The sequence below is a fragment of the Anopheles darlingi genome, chromosome 3 (assembly GCF_943734745.1).
Source record: "Anopheles darlingi chromosome 3, idAnoDarlMG_H_01, whole genome shotgun sequence".
NCBI lineage: Eukaryota > Metazoa > Arthropoda > Insecta > Diptera > Culicidae > Anopheles > Anopheles darlingi.
The window spans coordinates 51,802,042-51,822,555 of NC_064875.1; the positions used below are offsets into that span (position 1 = coordinate 51,802,042).

The 20,514-nt window shown below is 49.0% G+C and overlaps 7 protein-coding genes across 7 annotated transcripts in view; 3 read left to right on the plus strand and 4 right to left on the minus strand.

The window, feature by feature from the left end:
- Positions 1–2,176, plus strand: part of LOC125957189 (TBC1 domain family member 9) — a 5,701-nt gene extending 3,525 nt beyond the window's left edge. The window contains exons 9-12 of the mRNA XM_049689697.1: positions 1–184; positions 282–1,041; positions 1,119–1,231; positions 1,295–2,176. The exon at positions 1–184 is cut by the window's left edge and continues 81 nt beyond it. Coding sequence (XP_049545654.1) covers positions 1–184; positions 282–1,041; positions 1,119–1,231; positions 1,295–1,516 — 1,279 coding nt within the window. The 3' untranslated portion in view covers positions 1,517–2,176. The remainder of the gene's footprint in view (positions 185–281; positions 1,042–1,118; positions 1,232–1,294) is intronic.
- A 137-nt stretch (positions 2,177–2,313) lies between these two features.
- LOC125957190 (polycomb group protein Pc) lies at positions 2,314–6,792 on the minus strand. The gene is made up of 2 exons (XM_049689698.1): positions 6,140–6,792; positions 2,314–5,411 (listed from the first exon to the last, which is right to left on the minus strand). The coding sequence occupies exons 1-2, from the start codon at positions 6,200–6,202 to the stop codon at positions 4,011–4,013; spliced, it is 1,464 nt and encodes a 487-aa protein (XP_049545655.1). The 5' UTR covers positions 6,203–6,792; the 3' UTR covers positions 2,314–4,010.
- Positions 6,793–6,862: 70 nt separating this feature from the next.
- LOC125956828 (uncharacterized) lies at positions 6,863–8,595 on the plus strand. Its single transcript, XM_049689049.1, has 2 exons — positions 6,863–7,222; positions 7,309–8,595. Exons 1-2 carry the CDS (start codon positions 7,006–7,008, stop codon positions 8,229–8,231), a joined length of 1,140 nt encoding a protein of 379 aa, XP_049545006.1. The 5' UTR covers positions 6,863–7,005; the 3' UTR covers positions 8,232–8,595.
- Positions 8,596–8,752: 157 nt separating this feature from the next.
- Positions 8,753–10,817, minus strand: LOC125956827 (uncharacterized). The gene is made up of 2 exons (XM_049689048.1): positions 10,732–10,817; positions 8,753–10,664 (listed from the first exon to the last, which is right to left on the minus strand). The coding sequence occupies exons 1-2, from the start codon at positions 10,815–10,817 to the stop codon at positions 8,837–8,839; spliced, it is 1,914 nt and encodes a 637-aa protein (XP_049545005.1). The 3' UTR covers positions 8,753–8,836.
- Positions 10,818–11,196: 379 nt separating this feature from the next.
- On the plus strand, positions 11,197–15,386 carry LOC125958378 (nuclear valosin-containing protein-like). The gene is made up of 7 exons (XM_049691668.1): positions 11,197–11,379; positions 11,542–12,013; positions 12,099–12,595; positions 12,687–13,189; positions 13,264–14,275; positions 14,356–14,952; positions 15,051–15,386. Exons 1-7 carry the CDS (start codon positions 11,317–11,319, stop codon positions 15,108–15,110), a joined length of 3,204 nt encoding a protein of 1,067 aa, XP_049547625.1. The 5' UTR covers positions 11,197–11,316; the 3' UTR covers positions 15,111–15,386.
- A 19-nt stretch (positions 15,387–15,405) lies between these two features.
- LOC125958379 (zinc carboxypeptidase-like) lies at positions 15,406–16,518 on the minus strand. The gene is made up of 3 exons (XM_049691670.1): positions 16,141–16,518; positions 15,814–16,085; positions 15,406–15,739 (listed from the first exon to the last, which is right to left on the minus strand). Exons 1-3 carry the CDS (start codon positions 16,516–16,518, stop codon positions 15,406–15,408), a joined length of 984 nt encoding a protein of 327 aa, XP_049547627.1.
- Positions 16,519–18,673: 2,155 nt separating this feature from the next.
- Positions 18,674–20,495, minus strand: LOC125953776 (carboxypeptidase B-like). Its single transcript, XM_049683551.1, has 3 exons — positions 20,340–20,495; positions 19,795–20,010; positions 18,674–19,731 (listed from the first exon to the last, which is right to left on the minus strand). Exons 1-3 carry the CDS (start codon positions 20,450–20,452, stop codon positions 18,762–18,764), a joined length of 1,299 nt encoding a protein of 432 aa, XP_049539508.1. The 5' UTR covers positions 20,453–20,495; the 3' UTR covers positions 18,674–18,761.
- Between the last annotated feature and the right edge of the window lie 19 nt (positions 20,496–20,514).

The following is a 20,514-nucleotide window of genomic DNA, read 5'->3' on the forward strand; positions in this document are numbered from 1 at the left end:
GACGTCTGGGAACGGTAGTGAGCCAGCGTATGATATGACTGTACTGAATGATGCCAAGAAGCGGTTCCGCGATAATCGTTACGATTGCTTCCGCGTGGATTACGAAACGTTTCGCAGACTGTTCGTCGAGCTTACGCCATGGGGCCACTGTCAGAACGTTGATATTGCCGAAAAACTGTTTCGCGTGAGTAACTAATCCATAGGAGGGTTTGACGGATGGATTAGCCGTTCTCAATCCGTAAATTAACAATGCGTATTGTTTCCGCTCTCTCTTTGTTCAGCTGATGGATAAGCAGTCGTGTGGTTATCTCGAGTTCAAGCAGCTGATCTTTGCCGTCGGCATTATCTGCTCGCGACGAGCAACAGAAAAGCTGAAGCTGCTGTACATCCTACACCTTCCTCCTTTACTGAGTGCCCAAGAACTGGAAACGAGCAGTGTCAGTGAATCTCGCGACTCGGATACAGAAGTCGCTACCGAGGCGGAAAGCTTCTTCAGTGATAATCCGATCGAAACGATTAAATCGCTCCCATCGCCCATCGACATCAGTCTCGAGGCGACGGATGGCGAGAGCCTTTCGCTATCCCACTTCAATGCCACTCCGAACCTATCGATGGACGAAACGATATCGACACACGCAGAAACGTCCTCGATATTCTACGTCGATCTACCGACCAGCAGTGGTAGTCTACCAGGGGGTGCCGCTGGTACAAGCAGCGGTGCCGCTGGTGGCGCTGTCAGTGGCACATCTGGCTATGGAAACGCCAATCTGGGCGAAGTAGAATCGTTTGGTTCACGATCGGATATAAGCGATCTAGGCTTTAACCGTTTCAGTCTCGACGAAGGCACGAGTCGGCGAGGCGGTACAACGGAAGCACGCTCTATCAGCGGATTACGCATCTTTCTCGATGAACCGGATTCCAATTTTACGTACAAAACTATCCCGAACATGGGCCAAAAGAACTTCATCTCGCTCTGGACGACACTGCTGGAAATACTGAACAAAGAGCGCAAGGTAACCGATCAGGAGGTTCAAACGTCATGTAAGTAGTGGCACAGAAGGAACGTCCACCGGGTTTGATCGAGGCTAACCCTGTTACTCTCGCATTCCACTAAACAGACAAAACATTGATATCACTCGGTGAGGATGTCGTGATGACTGGGCGTGATGATAGTAACGACAGCTTTACTCAGCTGGCGTTCCCTACAGCTATGGACAGCAGCGATGGTGGTGTAAGTGACGTACGCAATATTCGAAACCGGCAATACGCTATTAACCGAACACCCTTTTTACAGTTTGATCCCAATGGTAATCCATCGTCTTCATCCAGCTCGGAACGAACGCCGAAGCATGCGGACCACGGTGGTGCCACGGAGGCAATCTGGGAGATTTCCTTGAACCAGTTCGTTGCTACAGCCATGTCCGTCGGTGTGATTGATGAACAGTTTTCGCTCCCCTTTTCGATTAAATCCCGCGTGGAAACGCTACAGAGGAATCGACGAAAGTGCAAAAGTTAGGATCCTTCAGAATGATTGAGATAAGAAGAGAGTAAGCCGGAAGGTGTGGCGTTGTTAACGCTGGAATTGTTTTTTTTTTGCTGGTGCTCTATTGTTAGTTAGCAGAACAGAAAGGACCCTGAGAGAAAAGTTAGCTTGTCAAGCATAAAACCACCACCAGCAACGAGCCGCAGTGCGACACGGCATTCGATTGTATGGTTACATTGGCGCATCGTGTAGGTCCAAGGATGATACGAAACAGTCCTACGGTAAAATCATTGAAAGCGGACTCTCTACCATACCGAAGTCACTAACTCGGTAGAAAACAGGCGCCAATGATGCACTCTCATAAATAAACACCATCATCGTGGCTCGTTGTGGTTGGCAATGAGAAACGGACGGCGTTGCGCTTATTACTATGCCAGAAGCATGCCTGTTACGTTACGCCTTTACATAAACATTCTACAGAAACCTAATTTTATATTAGAGGGATGTGAGACAGCGGAAGATGGACGAAGAGAGAAATATACAAAGTGTAATCTCAATTTTAAAGTGCGTTGTATCTTCTTCCTGAACGGTGTACTATGATCAGCACACAGCATAACATCACCTAGCATGCCTAATCTTAGCAAACATTTTGGAACATATATAATTTTACTGCTAAAAAGAATGAAACAATTCTTTTTATTATCATCATCACCAGCATTACCTCAAAATAAGGGTAAAACTCACATGAAATAGTTATGCGTTTATGGCCAGTCCAGGGCCATTCCAGGTTCTTTCTAGACAGATTTGCGGAAAGGCAAACGAGCAAGTATCATTTTTGATCGTTTAATTATCATCTTAAAATCTACGATAACAATAGTAGAAATGATGCCAGCATTACATCCTACAAACTACGAAAGATATTCCGACGCGAATCGAATGAGAATTGTATAAGTAGAACATTTATAAGAGTTGCTTATTGTGGTTTGTTTTGCTTGTTTGTTTGTATAGTATAATTATTGGCCTTATTTGCTGTTTTGCGTTCCCCTTTGATTTGCTTGTTTTGCCTTTTATCGCTAATTACTCTACCATCCTGCTGGTTGAGGTGACTACTGCTGGTTTACTATACAATAGATCGCGAGCATGCAGCTCCGACGCATTGCTCCATCTTTTCTTGCTCTGCGTGCCCGGTATGGTGTCATATCGATAATGCTTTTCGTGCCGTAATTTCGAACAGTGTTTGCAAAGTTTGTTCTCAAAATACTAGCGCGTCCCGTGGGAGGGTCCATAAATAAAGATACCAAGTGTACCGTGTAGCGGTCCAGGCATTAAGATGCCCCGGTTTTAACGATCGATCACGATCACGACCAGTGTCAATTGCTACAATAACTCTATCCTACGCAAAGCATAAAGAGATATATATCATCAGATAGTTTCGTAAAACGAATCTAGCATGTAAAATACGTAATGAGATAAATAAAGAGGTTACGGTGGCATCGGAACCATACCGTAAGCCTTCTTAAACGCAATCTGATTGAAGCTCGATCAAGAGAAGTGCATTGCGGAAAGAAATATCGTAAAATACTTATAGCAAAATACAAATAAGAAACTATACTAATTGAAACACTTTGTGAGCGGTACCGTGCCGCTAAAATCTGTACCTTATACCTTATATCTGAGAGGTACATACACACATCTAAAATTGTCGTGCCTTTGCTAGCCTCACCGGTAGTGCATTTGGCAAACTGCAACACGGAAATCGAGCCCCTTTACAATACAATAACAATGTACACGAAGGTTCTGTGACTGAAATAAAACTGAAAGAGAATGTAAACGACGCGGTAAGTAAACAGTGACCTCGTAGCCTATTAGCTTGTTTTGGAGATGAAAAATTGTGTCCTTTGGCCATCTTGCTACATGATGCTACATGAGTCTTATTCGCGTATACCACCAGTGTTGTGAGTGCTAGTGTTGTGAGATAGGAAAATGCTTCCTGAAAAGTGCACTTCCAACGTACGTTCCTCATAGCTCCAAATGACGATGCGGGAGCGCACAGACTAGCCGCTTATCTTACTGTTTGCTCCTTGTTCTTTCCATCAAATGTAGAAAGAAACTTCTTACAGTCCCGACCCCGACCCACCCAACACACCATTCCTGTCCATCTATGTACAAGCATTCAAATCCCCTCGAATATCGTACTGATACGTGCCCTCCGCACCATGAGTAAAACTGTTCCCTCGTTTTTGTCGAATATACACTAAACTTGCTGCATTACATACGCGAAACTTTTGGCCGAATAGGTGCTTCCAAAAAACCACCTGCATGCACTGCAGGTACTACTTATCAGTCTCTCGAGCAGCTTCAATGGGTGAAGAGCAGATGTTGAATCCACACAGGATGACTGTCAGGGTTTGGGCATGTTGCGGGAGAACAAACGTGAATCGAGCGCACCCTACACTCAACACACCACACACATACAGGTACAATAGAAGAAGTACTACGATCGCCTCATCCGATCGTTTCTAGCCGACTAGTGCAGCAGATTACCCGCAGTGTTTCGCTGCTGCTGCTGCTGCTGTTGCTGTTGTTGTTGCTGTTGTTGCTGCTGCAGCTGTTGCTGCATTTCGCGTGTCTTAAAGAATCCTTGTTCCGTTTTACACTCTCGGATGGTGACCGTTTCCAGGTTGACGGTAACATCCGTTATAAACACCTGATTAGTGGTCTGTGCCTTCGGGAGCCATAATCGGGGCGGTGCTGAACGTGGCGACAGCATGTTCTTGTTGATGGAATTATTGTTAATGTTGCCATTAATTAGATCCCCATTCGGTTGCTCAATACGTAGCTGCTGCTGTGGTTGATATGGCAAAGCCTGTCCTTGCCCTTCCCCAACCCGCTCTCTGCCAACCGGGGGCAACCCGGCGGCGACAGCAGCCGCAGCTCCACCAGGAAGCAACGCAGGCTGATTGGGTTCGGCCGGTGGAGGAATATTGGATTCGGGCCGCGAGGCTGGTGTATCCGGTGAGAGTGGGGCTGCTGCTTTTAGGTCCGGTAGCCTAGCTGACGCACTAATCGGTGCAACGGAAGAGGCACACGCCAACGGTGTGGCAGCTTCCAGGCGTTGCGCTTTAGCTGCAAAGGAGCTACTGACACCTTCGGGGGAGGAAGTTTTTATCGTCACACCCACCTTGCCGCCCTTCGACAGCACTTCGGCCTTTCGCTTCGTACCCGCCACATCCTTATGGCTTAACGGTTGATCATCGCTCGAGTTCGAGTTAGTATCCTGATCGATCTGTTCAGCCGACGAGATCGATATCTTCAAACACGGTAGCTGCTGGCCGGTTGGTCCGATGGAACCGCTTTGCACTGGAACAGCGGAGACTGCACCGGTGACCAATGCCTTACCGGAACCATTATCGACACCGGGTGTACTGACGAGGGATTTATCTTTTTCCGAACCGGCGGGACTGTCGCTGGAGCTGCTGTTACTACTTGCACTCCGTTGCTTCACACTTCCATCGATGCCACTGACAAGAAGGCTACCGGCGGCACTACTATTAGTACTGCCGAGGACACTCTTCTCCTTTTCTTTCTTACTGCTGGTGCTAACGGCTTGATCTGTCTGACTATGGTGATGGTGGTGATGATGGTGGTGATGGTGAGAATGTTTTTCCTCTTTCTCTTTTTTCGGGATGAAGGGTTCCTTTTTCTCTGGCTTCGGTTCCGGTTCCGGGGTCGATGCAATCGGTGGCGGTTCATCGTCATCGTCCGAATCTTCGATTACGGCTTTCTTCTTGCGTTTAAAGGTGGTCGGACCACGCAGGGACTTTTCGAAGATAGCAATAAGCCGCGGATCGAGAATGTTTTCCTCCGGTTCCCAGGTGTTGTGCCGTTGGCTCCATCCCTTCCACTTAACCCAATATTCCGCCTTGCCCTGCGGAAGAAGAACATAAAATTCAGATATTAATCGATCAGATCATCGTGGATTGATAAACAAAAAAAAAAAACAATCGCTCTACATAATAAAAATAATAAAAAAAAACAATCGCTCTACATATAAAATAATAAAAAAAAAGTGCATTAGATGAATGACGATAGATGTTGAATGTTTCCTACGATAAATACGGTAGATAAATGCATAATTTAAAAAAACCAAGAATCAGGAAAATCGACGAATAAATTGACTTTATCGAGTTTGTATGATCAATGAAACAAATTATAAAAGGTCAATGCAACTAAATAAAAAAATAGAAAACATTAAAAATATCGATTAAAAATAATTCAAGCGAAATGGTTTCCGATGATACTCCATCGTGTGCTGCGACAACATTTGTTAAAACATAAAACGCAATATGTACGGCGTACCCCCCAAGGGGGGCCGCTACAGAAATAGCAAGCGGCGCCAACTCCGGCTTCAAAACAAACCGGTCGCCGGTTCCCTTTTGTTCGCTCATTCGTTGAACGAAGGCAAGAACAAAAACTAGCGAAATGAAAACCGCACCATTCAAGGTCAGCTGCGTTCGCAGAAAAACGCCTCACAGGCCTTTGCTGTCTCTGTCACTCTACCAGCAGTCCTTGTCTATCGCTGACCGATCACTGATGACGTAATCAGGACGCCGCGTTCTGGACGTACCAACGCAAACGGCGTCATCGTCAACTTACCGCACGGACCCGCTTTTTCATGATCTTTTCGGCGGCATAAACGCGATCGTCTCCGTTATCCATGTTGCCGTGTTGGTCTGCTTGCTTTCGTTGGTGTTCTCAACCCTCTTTGCGAGTCTTCTGCCTTCTTTCTCCTTCTCGCCTAATCCTGGGTGACGGGCCTCCGGGATTACTATGCGGTTGCACCGGGTTCTTCCCCTGGTGGAAGGGTTTTTGTTTTTCTTTTCCCACTTTAGGGTTCCTTCTGCATCCGTTTTCCTTCGCACACTAACACCACCAAGAAAGGCGTCGCGCTTGGGTTTCACTTTTGCAGAGGAAATTTCTGCATCTCCTCTCGATGCTTTAATTGATTTCGATGCGGGACTTTTGGCTTGAAGCGCAAATTAAAATCGTCTATCACTGATAGTTTTCATCGTGGTCACTTCTTCTTCCTGCACTTTTCCTTTCTCAACACGCACGCGACGGAAAAACCAAAACAAACTGTTTTTTGTACAACATTCAGCAGAATCTTGGTTCCCGAGTTTCACATATTTTCCCCAACTTTCCCATGATAATCTTACAAACCAGGAAACATTAACACAAGAAAACAACACAAAAAACACTAAAATTTACACTCCATTCACGATTTTCCTTTCCCGCTGCCGCGACAAGCACACGCACATTCACACGCACTTCGACTTGCGTTTACACGCGCGGGTTGACAGTTGTCAACAGCAGAAGAAAAACACACAAAAAAAAGATAACAAAAAAGAGGTGGGGAATCCCGCCGTTGCGTTTAAAATCCTCCCAAAGTTCGGATTGAAGAAGTTTTGTTAAAGTAGAAGAATGTCCAGAAGTGTACGCTTGAGCTGGTTCAGAAGCGCAAGATGACGAACATAAAGTCGTTCGCGTTCCTGGACCTGGAAACGACGGGCCTCCCGGAGTATGAGTTCTCACGTACGAAAATCACCGAACTCTCGGTGGTGGCCTGTTCCAGGCAGCATTTACTTGAATCGAACTCTGAACTGCCGCGCGTGGCGCACAAGCTGTCCCTTTGCTTCAATCCATTCCGCATGATATCGCACCAATCTTCGCAATCTACGGGTAAGTAATCGCGTACGTGTGATAAGCCACAGCTCCAGGATCTACTTGACCAGTAATGCTTTCTTATCTCTCACTCTCGGCTGCAGGTTTATACAACGATTTACTGCAACACGAAAGCAAATTCGATGGCCATGCAGGCGAACTGTTTAAAATGTTCCTGTCCCGGTTACAGAAACCGATCTGCCTAGTGGCACACAACGGTTATCGGTTCGATTTCATTCTGCTGAAGAAGCAGCTCACTAGCATCGGCATCTCGTTGGAGGCCGGTACGGTGGTTTGCATCGATACCATTCCAGCCTTCCGTAGCATAGAGGCCGACATCGATCGATTCACGCTGGAGAACTGCGACGGTCTGGATGATGCCGTGGCCGAGCTCGAGTATCAGACGGTTCGGATGCTGGAAACGATGCAAAATAGTGGTAGCGCCAAAGCGGACTTACCCGAATCACTGACGCCACCGAATGAGGAGATCGAACGGAAGCACAAACTAGTAGTAAAGGCCTATCTTTCCATTTCCCCCGACGAATGCCCTAAAAACGAATCAAGTGAAACGACGGACGAGAATGTTTCGCAGCAAGGAACGATGGGAATCCTGGAGTGTCTGGAGGTTGCGTCGACCTTCATGGCAGACCAAAAGAAACGGAATGAGAGGACCCCTCAGACTGGTCGAACCAGTAATGAACATGTTAAACTGGAACCGGAAGATGAGTTTTTCGAACAAACGCAAAAGCAACCACCAGCGCCTCAGCCGTCTACTTCGAGTAAGGCTCGGAAGCGACTCTTCCCGGCCGGTAGTTCTACGCAAGGCACACAGAGCACACAGCGAAAGCGCTACAATTTGTCGGAGGTTTATAAGCGTACCGTTGGACGGGACTTGCAAAACGCGCACCGCGCAGAACAAGATACAATGGCACTGCTGGAATGTGTCGCCGTTCATGCGGGACGCTTCATAGTGTACGCGGAGGAACATTGTGTTCCTTTTGAGAACATCAAAGGAAGCTTTTACTGAATTTTACTTTACAGCAGCAGTGGGTCGTAGTAGATCGTGTAACAGGTGATGATTTATAGTATGGTTTATAAAGATTTTTTACTCTTTTTAAGACTAATTGCAACTCGTAAAACAAATGAACGTCCGCGACTTCTCAGAAGGAATGTATTTCTTAAGGATCTTGAGCACCGACGCAGCTGCCACGGTGGTAAATTCAGAAGCGATCTTCAAAATTTCATTAAGAGCAAAGAGACACAGTAAGCCAATGTAGAAACCTAGGAATCCTGGAAGACTGAATCCAACTGCAGCGGGATGATCGATCAAAGCGAAGAAATACAAATACCTTATTTTTATACAGAAATACAGTGTGGGTTCTTTAGAAACCCTCCAGACGGTTGCAGAAATATTATAAAACCCCTTTGGAACGAGAGATAGCAAATCTATTAAATACTATGATTTGTGTTTTTTTACATTAATCTATTAGGCTGACTCCATGAGAAGCTTTTCCAAGAATAAAAAAGAACCTGAACGATACACACGGATCAGAGAGCACATAGATTGCAAAACAGAAACATATTTACATAAAGTATCCTTAACTTTACCCTCAACACATCTGTATCGACGGATTACTGCGGCACGGAATCTACTCCGAGACTATCGACAATCTTCTCCATAATAGCTTCGCCGGACTCTACGTACTCCCGGAGGGCAGCCAACTTGCGTTCTTTCTTCTCCTGTGCCACTCGACACCGTTCCAGACAGTCGCGCATTACCTGCTGTTTATCGTGGCCCAGCTTCACGATCGCTTTCTTGTTCCGCTCTACCTCGTCCCTCGTGTTCTCGATTGCACGCAGCAGTTCCTGCTCCTGTTCGCGCTTGGCCTCGGCGGCGTTAGATCGCGACGCCAGGCCGCCTAGAGCCTGGGTGATTTGATCTCGCTCTTTCTGAAGCTTCTCCAGCCGTTTCTTCAACTCGGTAACTCTAGCGTCCAGCGGATGCAGAATGAGCTGAGCATCGGCCAGTTTGCTCTCAAGTAAGCTCTTTTCCTCGCTAAGCTTACGGTATAGATCACGGCATTGCTGAAACACAGCGCTCAGCTGCCGCTCGACCATGGTCAGTGCTTGTGCTAGTTCCGCCGGCTGACTCTCGAGCAAATGGTTAATGTCGAACGGTTGAAACTGAATGTCGGGCCGAAGTGCGTTGGCCCAGTTGTGTAGCTGAGTGTTCAGCTCGGATAGTCCATTGATTTTGTGCTTGATGAGATGCGACAACTGAATCTGCAGATCGGACGACGTTTCCTGTAACCGCATCACCGCATTTTGCTTCGCCGTGATGAGATTCTTTGTGAGCGCCATCGAACGATAGATTTCATCGCGCTCCTCGACCGTAAGCTGCTGACTGGCCAGCTCCTGCTCTAGCCGACGGATAGCGTTCTCACATTCGAAGTACTCCTTTTGGCGTCGATGATACTGTTGCTCGCATTTGCCGAGTTCCTTGGTAAGCTGCTTCACCTCTTCTGCGAGCCGCTGCTGCTCGCGTTGCCGTTCGGCTACCTCACGCTGCACTCCGTCGAAGCTGTGATCGCGCGTATGCACCGCGACCTGCTCGGTTCCGAATGCATCGAGCTGTTGTTTTATCTGTTCGGTTCGTTGTAGTACCTGGGACGTCGTGAGCCCATCCGTTCGACATGCCACTAGCTGATCGACCATTGCGTCCACCTTTGCTCCGAACTCTTCCTCGCGCTTCAGATTCCATAGGTGGAAGCTATCGATCGCGGATTGAAAGAAGAACCGTGTAAAGTCCGCCGTCGGAAACTCTTCCGCCTGTAGATACGTCGGGGCCCACTCGGTTTCATTGGCACCGGGAGGCTTAGGTGCCAGTTGAATAAGCCACGTTAGCATCAGCGTAATCTGGCCGAGCGAGTGCGGCGCGCTCGGTGTTTTCAGCATCGACTTGTTGACCGTGAATGGACACTGCAGCTCGGTGATTGCACGCATGATGTCCTCGATAAAGTTGGAACCTATCTTGTACCGGCTACCGCCGATCTGGCGCAACAGGTGAGCCACGATGATGAGAAACTGTTTCATCGACATCGACCGGAGGCTGCCGCGTTCGATAAATTCCTTCGCCAACTCTGGTATTTCGGACTGTGCCAGATACTCGAACACTTTGTGCCCTTCAGCAGTAAACCGCTCGCGTTCCACCGTGGAGGGGACGGTCTCAGCGTTACCACTGTTGGCATAGAGGCCCACGCTACGCAGCGGAGTCCTAAGCTGTGGTGTAGCGCTGCTGCTGCGCGGATTGAGTGATTTCTTCGAAGCAGTCGTCGGGACGGATACACCGGGTACAATCAGATTCAAGCCTCGGTCCATCGACCGGGACCGACGATTTTCACCAAAAAGACCTCCAGGTTTAGCAGATTTGCGTATCGGTTGTGCAATTCGACTGACGCGGCTACGGACACGGGAGGAGCGGACATAAGCAAGGTAATTCGTATGGTCCTGGAAGATACAGTACTTACTTTGGTGGCTTTTTAACCGACGACTGCGGTACGGACACATCGAACTCTTGCGTTCGACGCGGTAGAGTTCTTTTTTTCGTGGACATTGTTAAGACGAAACGAACAAGATTCGCGAGTTCACCGTTACTTTTTGTTCCGTTTTTCCGCGTTCCGCTTTTCAAAACCCAAGTTGTCAAACATGACAAAACGGCCGAGTGTCTCCACGTCGAGCAGCATCTGTGTGCAAGAAAGCATTCTGCACGGAATAAAATTCAAACAACTAAAAAAGAAAACATAAAAAACCAGAAATTTCGTGAATTGCGTTCTACGAAAGTCGAGATATGTTTAATGATTCGATTTATCTCTACCACAATCGATGGGATTATAATATTCAATCGGGTTTGCTGTAAATTGATTTCGCGCTATGTTGAACCACTGGGTCATTCCAGGAATTGTCAAAAACGTCAGTTTTATGACAAAAGAAGCAAAAAAGCGGGCTGGAGGTGCGAGGAAAAATAAGCGCGTCTTAACAAACTTTCTTCAAGGATACGCAGGGAAAATTGAATTTGACGACTTGTATTTGGCTTATTCGCGTACCCGGAAACCATGTTGCAGCGAAAATCACAACCTATCTCCTATGATCCGATGATCATTCCACGTGTGAAGCAGGTAACGCAACCGCTCCACTGACCACTCGGCGTCGGCTTCTCGGATTACCTACCGCATGCACTAAGCCGCACCACCGCCAGGTGGACGGTATGGATCGATGGAACTCTGTTTTCGCCCCTACCTCTACTCCCTTTTCTCTGTGTTTTTCCTTCTGCGCTCTAGTACCTTGAGGAGCATGTGCATCAAACGTTTGTGGATGTGGGTGTGATGGCGCGGGATCTGCAGCAGCGGTATCGCGAGTACACACGCCGCAAAGCGGTACCCTTTCGTCTGCTCGTCGAGCAAGCCTATCGCACGGTGCTGCACAGTTACGGTCTCGATAGTAATCCCTCGACGGACGGTGAAGAGGAGGGACTGTCGGATGTGGAAGTGATGGATGAGAGTGTAAACCGGAATCAGATGAGCAACACGCTGACCAGTATGTACATGGGGAAGAGCGACAATCGGACGCCGGCTACCTCAACAATGCCCTCCTGCACCATCAGTCAATCGGGAGACGGAGGAGAGGCCATCGACATCAGCAGTGATGAGGAGGATGAACAACCGCACCAGCAGCAGCAGCAGCACAGTGGACCTTCGGCGGCTTCCGCTGAGGCACGCGGCGCAGATGAAGATAAGGCAGATTTTATCGCCAGTAAGTAGTGCCAGGAACAAGTTTGCTGAGCGTTACACACACAGTTAACTAATGGTCAATTCGTGTTCATCCTTTCCTACGCTAGCGCACGTGGCATCCAACAAGCACGTTACTGTGACGAAGGTCGTGCGAGCAAATAAGGTACGCGAGGATGATAACAGTAACGAGAGCATCGCGAGCAGTAACGGCAAGGATGCGCCGGAGTCAAAGCGACGCCGGGTTGACAACGGTACCTCCATCACGGCGCAGCTGCTTACACAGATCCGCAACAACCCGCAGCTGCTCGGTGTTCAACCCAAGCCGACCTCGGGCGGTAAGAAGGCGGCAAACAGTGGCAACAACCAGACGGGAGACAGAGGAAAGACGAAAAAATATCGCAAAGAGGTGGCATCGCGTGTTGTTAGCACGACGTTCGAGGATGTCGGCGGTATGGATCGGGTCCTGAAGCATTTGTGCGAGTTGCTGCTGCACGTGAAGCATCCGGAGATCTACCGTCACATCGGGTTGCCACCGCCCCGTGGTTTTCTGCTGCACGGGCCACCCGGTTCGGGTAAAACCTTGCTGGCACAGGCCATCGCAGGGGTAAGCAAAGCGGAAAGCCTGACAAGTGCTGTCAACCCAAGCACCTTCCCCTTTCGATAACTTATTCTCTGCTTTTGTCTCTTTTCGCCAGCAATTGAAAATCGAATTGATTGAAGTGCCCGCCACGGAGCTGGTGGCGAGTCTTTCGGGTGAATCGGAAGAACGGATTCGAGAGGTGTTCGAACAGGCCGCATCGATGGCACCGTGCGTGCTGTTCATTGACGAAATCGATGCGATCTCGTCGAACAGAATCAACGCTCAGAAGGATATGGAGAGGCGCATAGTGTCTCAGCTGCTCAACAGTCTTGACACACTCGGCAAACTGGAGGGAGGCGATGGTGTTATCGTGATCGGTGCCACCAATCGGCCCGATGCGATCGATCCGGCCTTGCGCCGTATTGGTCGCTTCGATCAGGAGATCTCGCTCGGTATACCGGATCGCGAGGCACGCCGGCAGATACTGGAGATCATCTGCAGAAAGCTAAAAATCTCCGAAGACATTGATTATGGCGAGCTAGCGAAGCTGACACCCGGTTACGTCGGTGCTGACTTGCTTGCACTGGCCACACGGGCAGCTAATACAGCCATCAAACGGTAAGCCTCCGCGGAGTGCCGGTATCCGCTCAACCTTCATTTACTAATCATCCTTATGCTGTTTCCATTTTCAGGTTATTTACGCAGCAGGAGCAAAAGATACTGTGGGAATCGTCCGATGATGTCGTGGCGATCGACGATGAACCCGTCGAGGTGGTGAACATTGACGACGAAAAGGAAGATATTCCTCCGATTCTGCCAGGCGACGAGGAAACAGTTCAACCGGTTGAAGTCGCTGGAGAAGGGTGTGTAAGCAACGAGGCAGCTGGGGTTTCATTGACGGATCAGGCCGAAAAAGCTACCGAAGAAAAGGCACCAGAGGAAAGCATTGCAGAACCGGCCGTCAGCACATCGTCGGAAATGGAAACGACGGTTCCGACCTCAGAGGTGGTTGAAAACGAGAACAAGCAGCCCATCAATGACGAGATCACACCGATGGATGTGGATCAATCAGCCAATCAACCTTCAAGCGATGGTGAAGCCGCTAATGCTACCGCTGTGGTGTCGGCTGCAGTGGAAGCTGATAATGCTGGAACCTCGAACGGACCTACAGTGGAGGCTTTGCTGCCAGACGTTGTAGCGAACGGAGCAGTAGCTACAGAGGAGAAGGAGGAAGAGCACCATCGGCAACAGCAACATGAGGAAGAGGCGGAGGCGCCAAGAAAACAGAAGCCCCTGGGGGTTCCTCCCAAAGAGCTTACACTGGATAAGATGTTGGATCTTTTGTTGAACCAACAGAATGCCCTCCCGGCGACGGAATTGGATGGATTGCACATCCAGCGGGACGATTTCATCGAGTCGCTCAAGACAGTACAACCTTCGGCGAAGCGTGAAGGCTTCATTACCGTGCCCGACGTGACCTGGAACGACATTGGTTCGCTGGGTGATATACGCGAGGAGCTAAAGCTGGCTATCTTGGCACCGGTAAAGTATCCACAGCGGTTGAAATTGCTCGGCCTGACCTCTCCTTCGGGCGTGCTACTGTGTGGACCACCGGGTTGCGGTAAGACGTTGCTTGCCAAAGCTGTCGCCAATGAAGCCGGCATTAACTTCATATCAGTGAAGGGTCCGGAGCTGCTCAATATGGTGCGTTTACCGTTGCCGTCGTCGTTCAAATGCTTCTAGATAACAGAATGGCATCACTCTATCTTTCCCTGTCTTTATAGTATGTCGGTGAATCGGAACGAGCTGTACGACAATGCTTTCAGCGAGCGCGCAATTCGGCCCCGTGCGTCATCTTCTTCGACGAGTTCGATGCCCTGTGTCCAAAGCGGTCCGATACGGCGAGCAATAGTGCGGGGACACGCGTTGTCAATCAGCTGCTCACCGAAATGGATGGTATCGAGGAGCGCAGAGGCGTATTTCTCATGGCGGCCACTAACCGGCCCGATATCGTCGATCCGGCCGTCCTTCGTCCGGGACGTTTGGATAAGATCCTCTACGTGGGGCTACCGGCTCTCACCGATCGGGTAGACATTCTAAGGGCGCTCACCAAAAACCGTGCTCAGCCACCGCTAGCCGATGATGTGGAGTTCGAGAAGGTGGCCGAACTGACCGAAGGCTATACTGGTGCTGATTTGGCTGGTCTCGTACGCCAAGCCTCGTTACAAACACTGAAAGATTCCATCGTCGAGGCGGGTGCCCAAGAGGACGCAGATGACGGTACGCAGCTGGTTGGGACCGATGGTGAGATGCTGCTGCGAGTACGAATGGACCATTTCCTTGAGGCGATACGAAACATCAAACCATCCGTCAATGCAGAGGTAAGTGTGACCGGGAGCCCTTCGGGGTCAATTTATTGAGTGGCAAACCTAATCGATAACTTGATTCCTTCGAATCTTCTTTGTACGTTTCATTCCAGGACAAAAAGCATTACGAAAAGCTGCGCCACAAATATGGTACGACAGCAGCTCTGTGCTAGTAGCACAATCAAAACCAACGACCATTAAGTCAACCCACATTCACCATGCATTCTCCGTCGTCGTATTAGTTGCATCATTACGCGTCTCCTCCTTCCCATCATCCTTCTCATTGCTGATGCACCAGCCTACTTCAAACCTAGCTATGGTAATCGGATCTATGAAAACACGTGGATCGTCAAGATTGGAGTTTTGAACATTTAGCTGTATCAATCTGATTCGTCCGCGTATCAGGGACGTGTTGTCTTGACACTGAATAAAGAATATTCTCGTACAAAAACGAATCATCACTAGATTTTATCGGAGATGCAGCGTACCACTGCCCTTCAGCGTGGTGCGGAAGTTGGCTGCTAGGCAATTTACCATCGCACCGATACCGATCCAGCTCTCCTCGCAGATCCGCTGTATCTGTGCCTCGGGTGGATGGAAGCCCTTCGAGGCTACCTCCATTACAAGCGCGACCGGGACCTTCTCAATGTCGTGCGCATAATCGATACTTGATCCACCGACGGGCTGATGGAGAACCGTAGCGGCACTGCCGCACCGATACCGCACACCGGTAGCCTTCAGCATTGCCGTCGCCCCAGCCTCTGCAATCGTTTGCTGCATCTGCCAGTTACGTGGCAGTGTCCTGTGAGCGAAATTACGGTTAGTGCATGTCTTCAGTAGTAGGAGGTTCACGTTTGAAACCTAACCGAACTGTACCTTGTGTACGCACGAGGATAAAGGATTGTCTTGGCGTACGAGTGTAGCGAAAGGTAGAACTTGCACGATGGGCGGAGCTTCCGGAACAGGTCGCGCACGTTTTTCGTTTCACGCTCCGAGAAGGGTCGTTCGCCACGGTATAGCAGGGAACAGAAGCGTGTACTGCCGATGGTCCAAGCGACGTTGAAATTCCGGTTGCAATCTACACCAACGCAGGACCGTCGCTGGTTCCGGGCACCCAGTGGTCGTCTCGTTTTGCGCCACATTTTATTCTAAAACACATAGATGGAGTGAGCGAAAGAATGTAGGGGATTGATTGATTCTTACATGTTCACGGCTGTATTCGTACCCATCCGGATTAAGAAGCGGAAGAATTATCCATTCAAAGCGCCGGAAGCTCTTCGCGCTGATCTCATCTTGCTCGAGCAACTGGTGTACTATGAAAAGTGCCACCGAAACAGTAATCCATTCGCGGGCATGTATTCCGGCATCAATCAGGATGCACCAGCGGTTGTTTGGCGAGCGTGGCGGTTGCTTTACGTCCGGACAGATGCGCACGGTGCGTATCTCGCGTCCCTCGTAGGATACGGCTTGCGAGAAGATTTCGATCTTGGTCGAGAACCGTTGCACTAGATCGTCGAGATATTCCTTGATTGTTTCGTGGCTTTGGTACGCTTGGAACAGTTTGCTCGTATCGAACGCCATGTTGGCAAAGGGGACCAATGGAAGCACCGATACCTAGCTACCGATAGACTACACTTTCACGTTCACCATTTCCAAACTGATAGTCATTTCTTCAATACACATTTCTACAATTTTTTATCGGAAACTTACGACGAACAATAAATATGGTTCCTTTGTTTGAATCAATTAATCATCTATTTGTTTGAGACTACTTCGACCACGTTCCACGGACGTGGATTTTCTTCTTAGTATCTAATCAGGATCCGCGATGCAACGCATATGAACTTTTTAGAATGTATTCTAAATACATTAATATCATTTGATAACTATTCCTAAAACTTCTCTAGCATGCCTCTCTACACAACGTGCTACCTCTGGCGTGAACAAACAAGTACTAAGCGCTAAGATACGCCAAGCTACACCTTTCTGTGGGGTTCAGGAATTTCGGTAACGACTTGCGACTGGATTCCGTTGTAACGCGGACGACGACGACGACGACAAGGACGACGACAATCTGACGGGATCTAGTGAAGTCCGCAGTGGTGCAGAGGTCACACGCACGGTTGCGGTAAGCTGGCAAAGGAAGGGTTACAAACAACAATCGTAACACATAATGTTCGTGTCTCGTGGTCCCGCCAAACTGCTCCAGAACTGGGACGCACGAATTCGGGACTCGGGACGCTGGTCCATAAGTCAATCAGACAGCCAAAACGTGGAGGGGGTTAATGCAGACAAACGGTTCGGTCTCCGCTCGAACTACGTTCCACCCCGGCAGGATACGTGGATTGTTAGTTATCAATGAATGGGGGAGAGCTACAACCAGAAAAGAGAAAACAAAAAAATGCAACGTAAAAACAGGCTGCCTTCCGTTGGCAGCATTCCGGCGTCGTCGCCAATCGATGTAACGAGCGGAACCCACGTTCTGCGTCCATCTACTTTTGTACTCTACAGGAATGGGTTAGTTGCACGGGTCTTACTATGGACCTTTGAGCTGCATTTATTCCCGATTTTCCTGAGCGGAATCATCGCCGAACGGGGGCCATCTAGTCCATTGACGGTAGTCACAGTGGTAGTGCTACAGCGCTGCAAAGGATTACCAGGACGGCTTTCACTCTCCGGCTTCAAGGCTCGCTACAAACTTGAATCGATTCCATCGATTAATCAGTAAAGCCGCCAGTTCGGCCGAACGAGTTGATTGGCTTTTGAAAAGTTTGCCCATCAAATTGCATTCCAGGAAAGTTTTCGGAAGTTAGCGCCGGTCATTAAACCTAACCTTTGCCGTCCATTAACTGGTTGACATTGATTAAACAACGTTTAAACGCATGGTACCACGGAGCGGTGATGCTACGAGGCAGTGTGCTGTAACGCTGGATGGGTATGCAGACCAGTTCACGAGCCTTCGTTAAAAGTAGGTTAGCAGCACGTGTATTACAGATTGTAGATTACGAAACATGAACTCTTGCACTACAATAAACACGTGTCAGTGGTCGCCTTAAATGCACCACCAGGTAATGCTCCAAGAATGATGAAGTGTTTCCGCATTAATTATGGCTAATCGTCGTTCCTTCCATTCTGCATTTGCATTTTGCTAAATTGTTGCTAAAGCATGCTGGCAGAAACATAATTACGGTGTTTTTTCCGCCATTCACGCAAAGGTCGTGTAGGAGCTGGTGCATTATCGTGTTTCGGAACCAGTCACTTTGCTGCTTTGTGTCGTGTTGCGAAATGGGAAGGGAAATGTAGAAGAAGCTATTATCGTTTCAATTTCTTCTTATTCTTCTTCTTCACTCGATGTCCAACGCAGATGCTGATAGATTCAAGGTGGTGATAATGTTGTTTGCATGCGATGCTATCTGCTACGTTCATATTCGATTGTAATGCATGGACAATGATCGTTCTGCGTAACGAGATCAAGCGCCATAACGAGAGAAAGTTTTAAAAATGCTGATGGGTTTTGCATGTGTAGAGCTACGCCAACAATGTAATCAGCTTTAGCATTTGTTTAATCATGTTTAAATTAATATCTTAATGCATGCACGCATGCGTAAACCTACGCCAATTGCAGCTGGCGAAGAATTCCCTCATTTTCGTACTATACACCAATGTGCTACTAAGATTAATCATCTAAATTCAGCTCTAGAATGTTAATATGAATCAAAGGAACGCAGTACACGTGTTGGAGTATTCATAAACTATATTTCAGGCATTGCAGACACAAGTACACCATTGCCACGAAGGCATGCAAAACCCTGCCAGTAGACCCTTTAGGCATATTTTCGAGCCACGTCGATCGCCATCGCCCGAATACCGACGAACGATTCCTTTACGATTTCCTCAATCTGGCTGGCTGGCGGGTTGAAGCCAGAGTTTCCACCACCCGGTAGCTCCATCGTGATCGCAATTGGCACGTCAGCCACCGCGAACGCGTAATCATCACTACCACCGGCGGCAGCATAGAGTACATTGGTTGAGCTACCGACCCGGTACGAGGTTCCGGTCGCATCATGGATAGCATCCGCACCGGCACGAGCCACCTCATCGATAATCTCCCACTCCTGGGGTAAGTTGGAAGTCCATCCCCATGGGTACAGCAGATATTCGCCGTACGAGTGGAGCGTCAGATAGAACTTGCAGCTACCCTTCAGGCGCAGCAGCTCGTTACGAATGGCCTGCGTTTCGGGTTCGGAGAACGAGTGCTCACCATGGAACGTATCGGAACAGGGACTATCGGACGAACCGACCTCGGACCAGTGGAAATCAAAGTTCCGGTTACCGTCAATGCCGAAGCAATGCTGGCCCGTTGGTCGGCGTGTTTTACGCCACAGTCGTACCGACTCGTGACTGTACTCGTAACCGTCCGGGTTAACCAGCGGTACGACGATCCATGTAAGCCCGTCGAGCAGATCCCGATGTTTAGCCGCATTTTCCACCAACTCACTGATGACGTATACGGCCGTTGCTGGGGCGGCCCACTCCCGGGCATGAATTCCAGCATCGATCAGCACGATGGGTCGGGATGCGTTGCCTGCAACAGGCGACCGAATCGTGATGGATTTGATCGAACGTCCCTCGTACGATTTACCAATCTCGTTGACCGACACAAAGCTCGGGTGACGTCTGGCATAGGACTCGAGCAGATCGTTGATTTCCTGGTGCCGCAGATACTTCGTCAGGATTGGGTTCTTGTTCGACAACCGGCGCGATGTGCCGAAGCGGGTGTTCTCGTCCTTAATTCTGTTGGAAGGATCGGGCTGTTAGTGTGAGTGAATCGTATCTCTTCGGACCGTATCCTCGTACCTTCCATAATCGGAAATAAGCTCGCGGAACTGAATGCGGTTCTTGAGCAGATCGGCAACGAAGGACTTCACCTGGGACGGAGGGACAAGAACGTGTGCCTCGGATCCAGCAATCCGATCCAGCTTCCAGAAATCCAGCTCATCGTTGGACAGCTGCAGTTCTCGCAGATGCTTTACCGTCGTCTCATCCTTCTGCCGCACGGAGAAAAGTTTGAAACTGAAATGGACGAGGGAGACACAGACACATTAGCGAAAGCGAAACATTCCTTTTATGCTTCACGATAGTCTTCTTGCCAGTGCATTGCTCTTATCAACACTAGCCGGTCGGTCGGTCAACGAGGTGTCTCTTATCAGGCGCACAACCTGGGGTTAATAACACGGCAATCACAAACTTGGCGGTATCGATGCAATGCGATCGAAACTAATCGATTGAACCGAGGACAGTATTAACTATTCATTGGACGTGTCGTCATCCCACCACTGGGGCCTGTCACTCACTGCAGGATGCCAGTATGGTGCGGTAGCGCAACAAATCGATGAACTTACCCCCGGTAGTTTCCATCATGGTCAACAGAAGCGCCGTTGCAACCACCAGCTAGAACTGCAATTACCGTTACCAGTGCACCCAGCTGGGCCAAGCGGATGGTCCGTATGGCCATGTTTGTATTGCAAAGTCAACCAGAAGACCTTACGGATCGATCGTCGAACTGCGACTGATTGG

Bases quoted from the DNA above. Each gene is read 5' to 3' on its own strand.
- LOC125957190 (XM_049689698.1), bottom strand. From the start codon at position 6,202: ATGGATAACGGAGACGATCGCGTTTATGCCGCCGAAAAGATCATGAAA. The intron at 5,412-6,139 runs GTAAGTTGACGA...CTTCTTCCGCAG, and splicing joins TGAAAAAGCGGGTCCGTGCG to GGCAAGGCGGAATATTGGGT.
- LOC125956828 (XM_049689049.1), top strand. From the start codon at position 7,006: ATGACGAACATAAAGTCGTTCGCGTTCCTGGACCTGGAAACGACGGGC. The intron at 7,223-7,308 runs GTAAGTAATCGC...TCTCGGCTGCAG, and splicing joins CCAATCTTCGCAATCTACGG to GTTTATACAACGATTTACTG.
- LOC125956827 (XM_049689048.1), bottom strand. From the start codon at position 10,817: ATGTCCACGAAAAAAAGAACTCTACCGCGTCGAACGCAAGAGTTCGAT. The intron at 10,665-10,731 runs GTAAGTACTGTA...CCGTGTCCGTAG, and splicing joins TCGGTTAAAAAGCCACCAAA to CCGCGTCAGTCGAATTGCAC.
- LOC125958378 (XM_049691668.1), top strand. From the start codon at position 11,317: ATGTTGCAGCGAAAATCACAACCTATCTCCTATGATCCGATGATCATT. The intron at 12,014-12,098 runs GTAAGTAGTGCC...TTCCTACGCTAG, and splicing joins TAAGGCAGATTTTATCGCCA to CGCACGTGGCATCCAACAAG. The intron at 12,596-12,686 runs GTAAGCAAAGCG...TCTTTTCGCCAG, and splicing joins TGGCACAGGCCATCGCAGGG to CAATTGAAAATCGAATTGAT.
- LOC125958379 (XM_049691670.1), bottom strand. From the start codon at position 16,518: ATGGCGTTCGATACGAGCAAACTGTTCCAAGCGTACCAAAGCCACGAA. The intron at 16,086-16,140 runs GTAAGAATCAAT...TATGTGTTTTAG, and splicing joins ACGAATACAGCCGTGAACAT to AATAAAATGTGGCGCAAAAC. The intron at 15,740-15,813 runs GTACAGTTCGGT...TTTCGCTCACAG, and splicing joins TATCCTCGTGCGTACACAAG to GACACTGCCACGTAACTGGC.
- LOC125953776 (XM_049683551.1), bottom strand. From the start codon at position 20,452: ATGGCCATACGGACCATCCGCTTGGCCCAGCTGGGTGCACTGGTAACG. The intron at 20,011-20,339 runs GTAAGTTCATCG...CGTCCATTTCAG, and splicing joins CATGATGGAAACTACCGGGG to TTTCAAACTTTTCTCCGTGC. The intron at 19,732-19,794 runs GTACGAGGATAC...TCCTTCCAACAG, and splicing joins CTTATTTCCGATTATGGAAG to AATTAAGGACGAGAACACCC.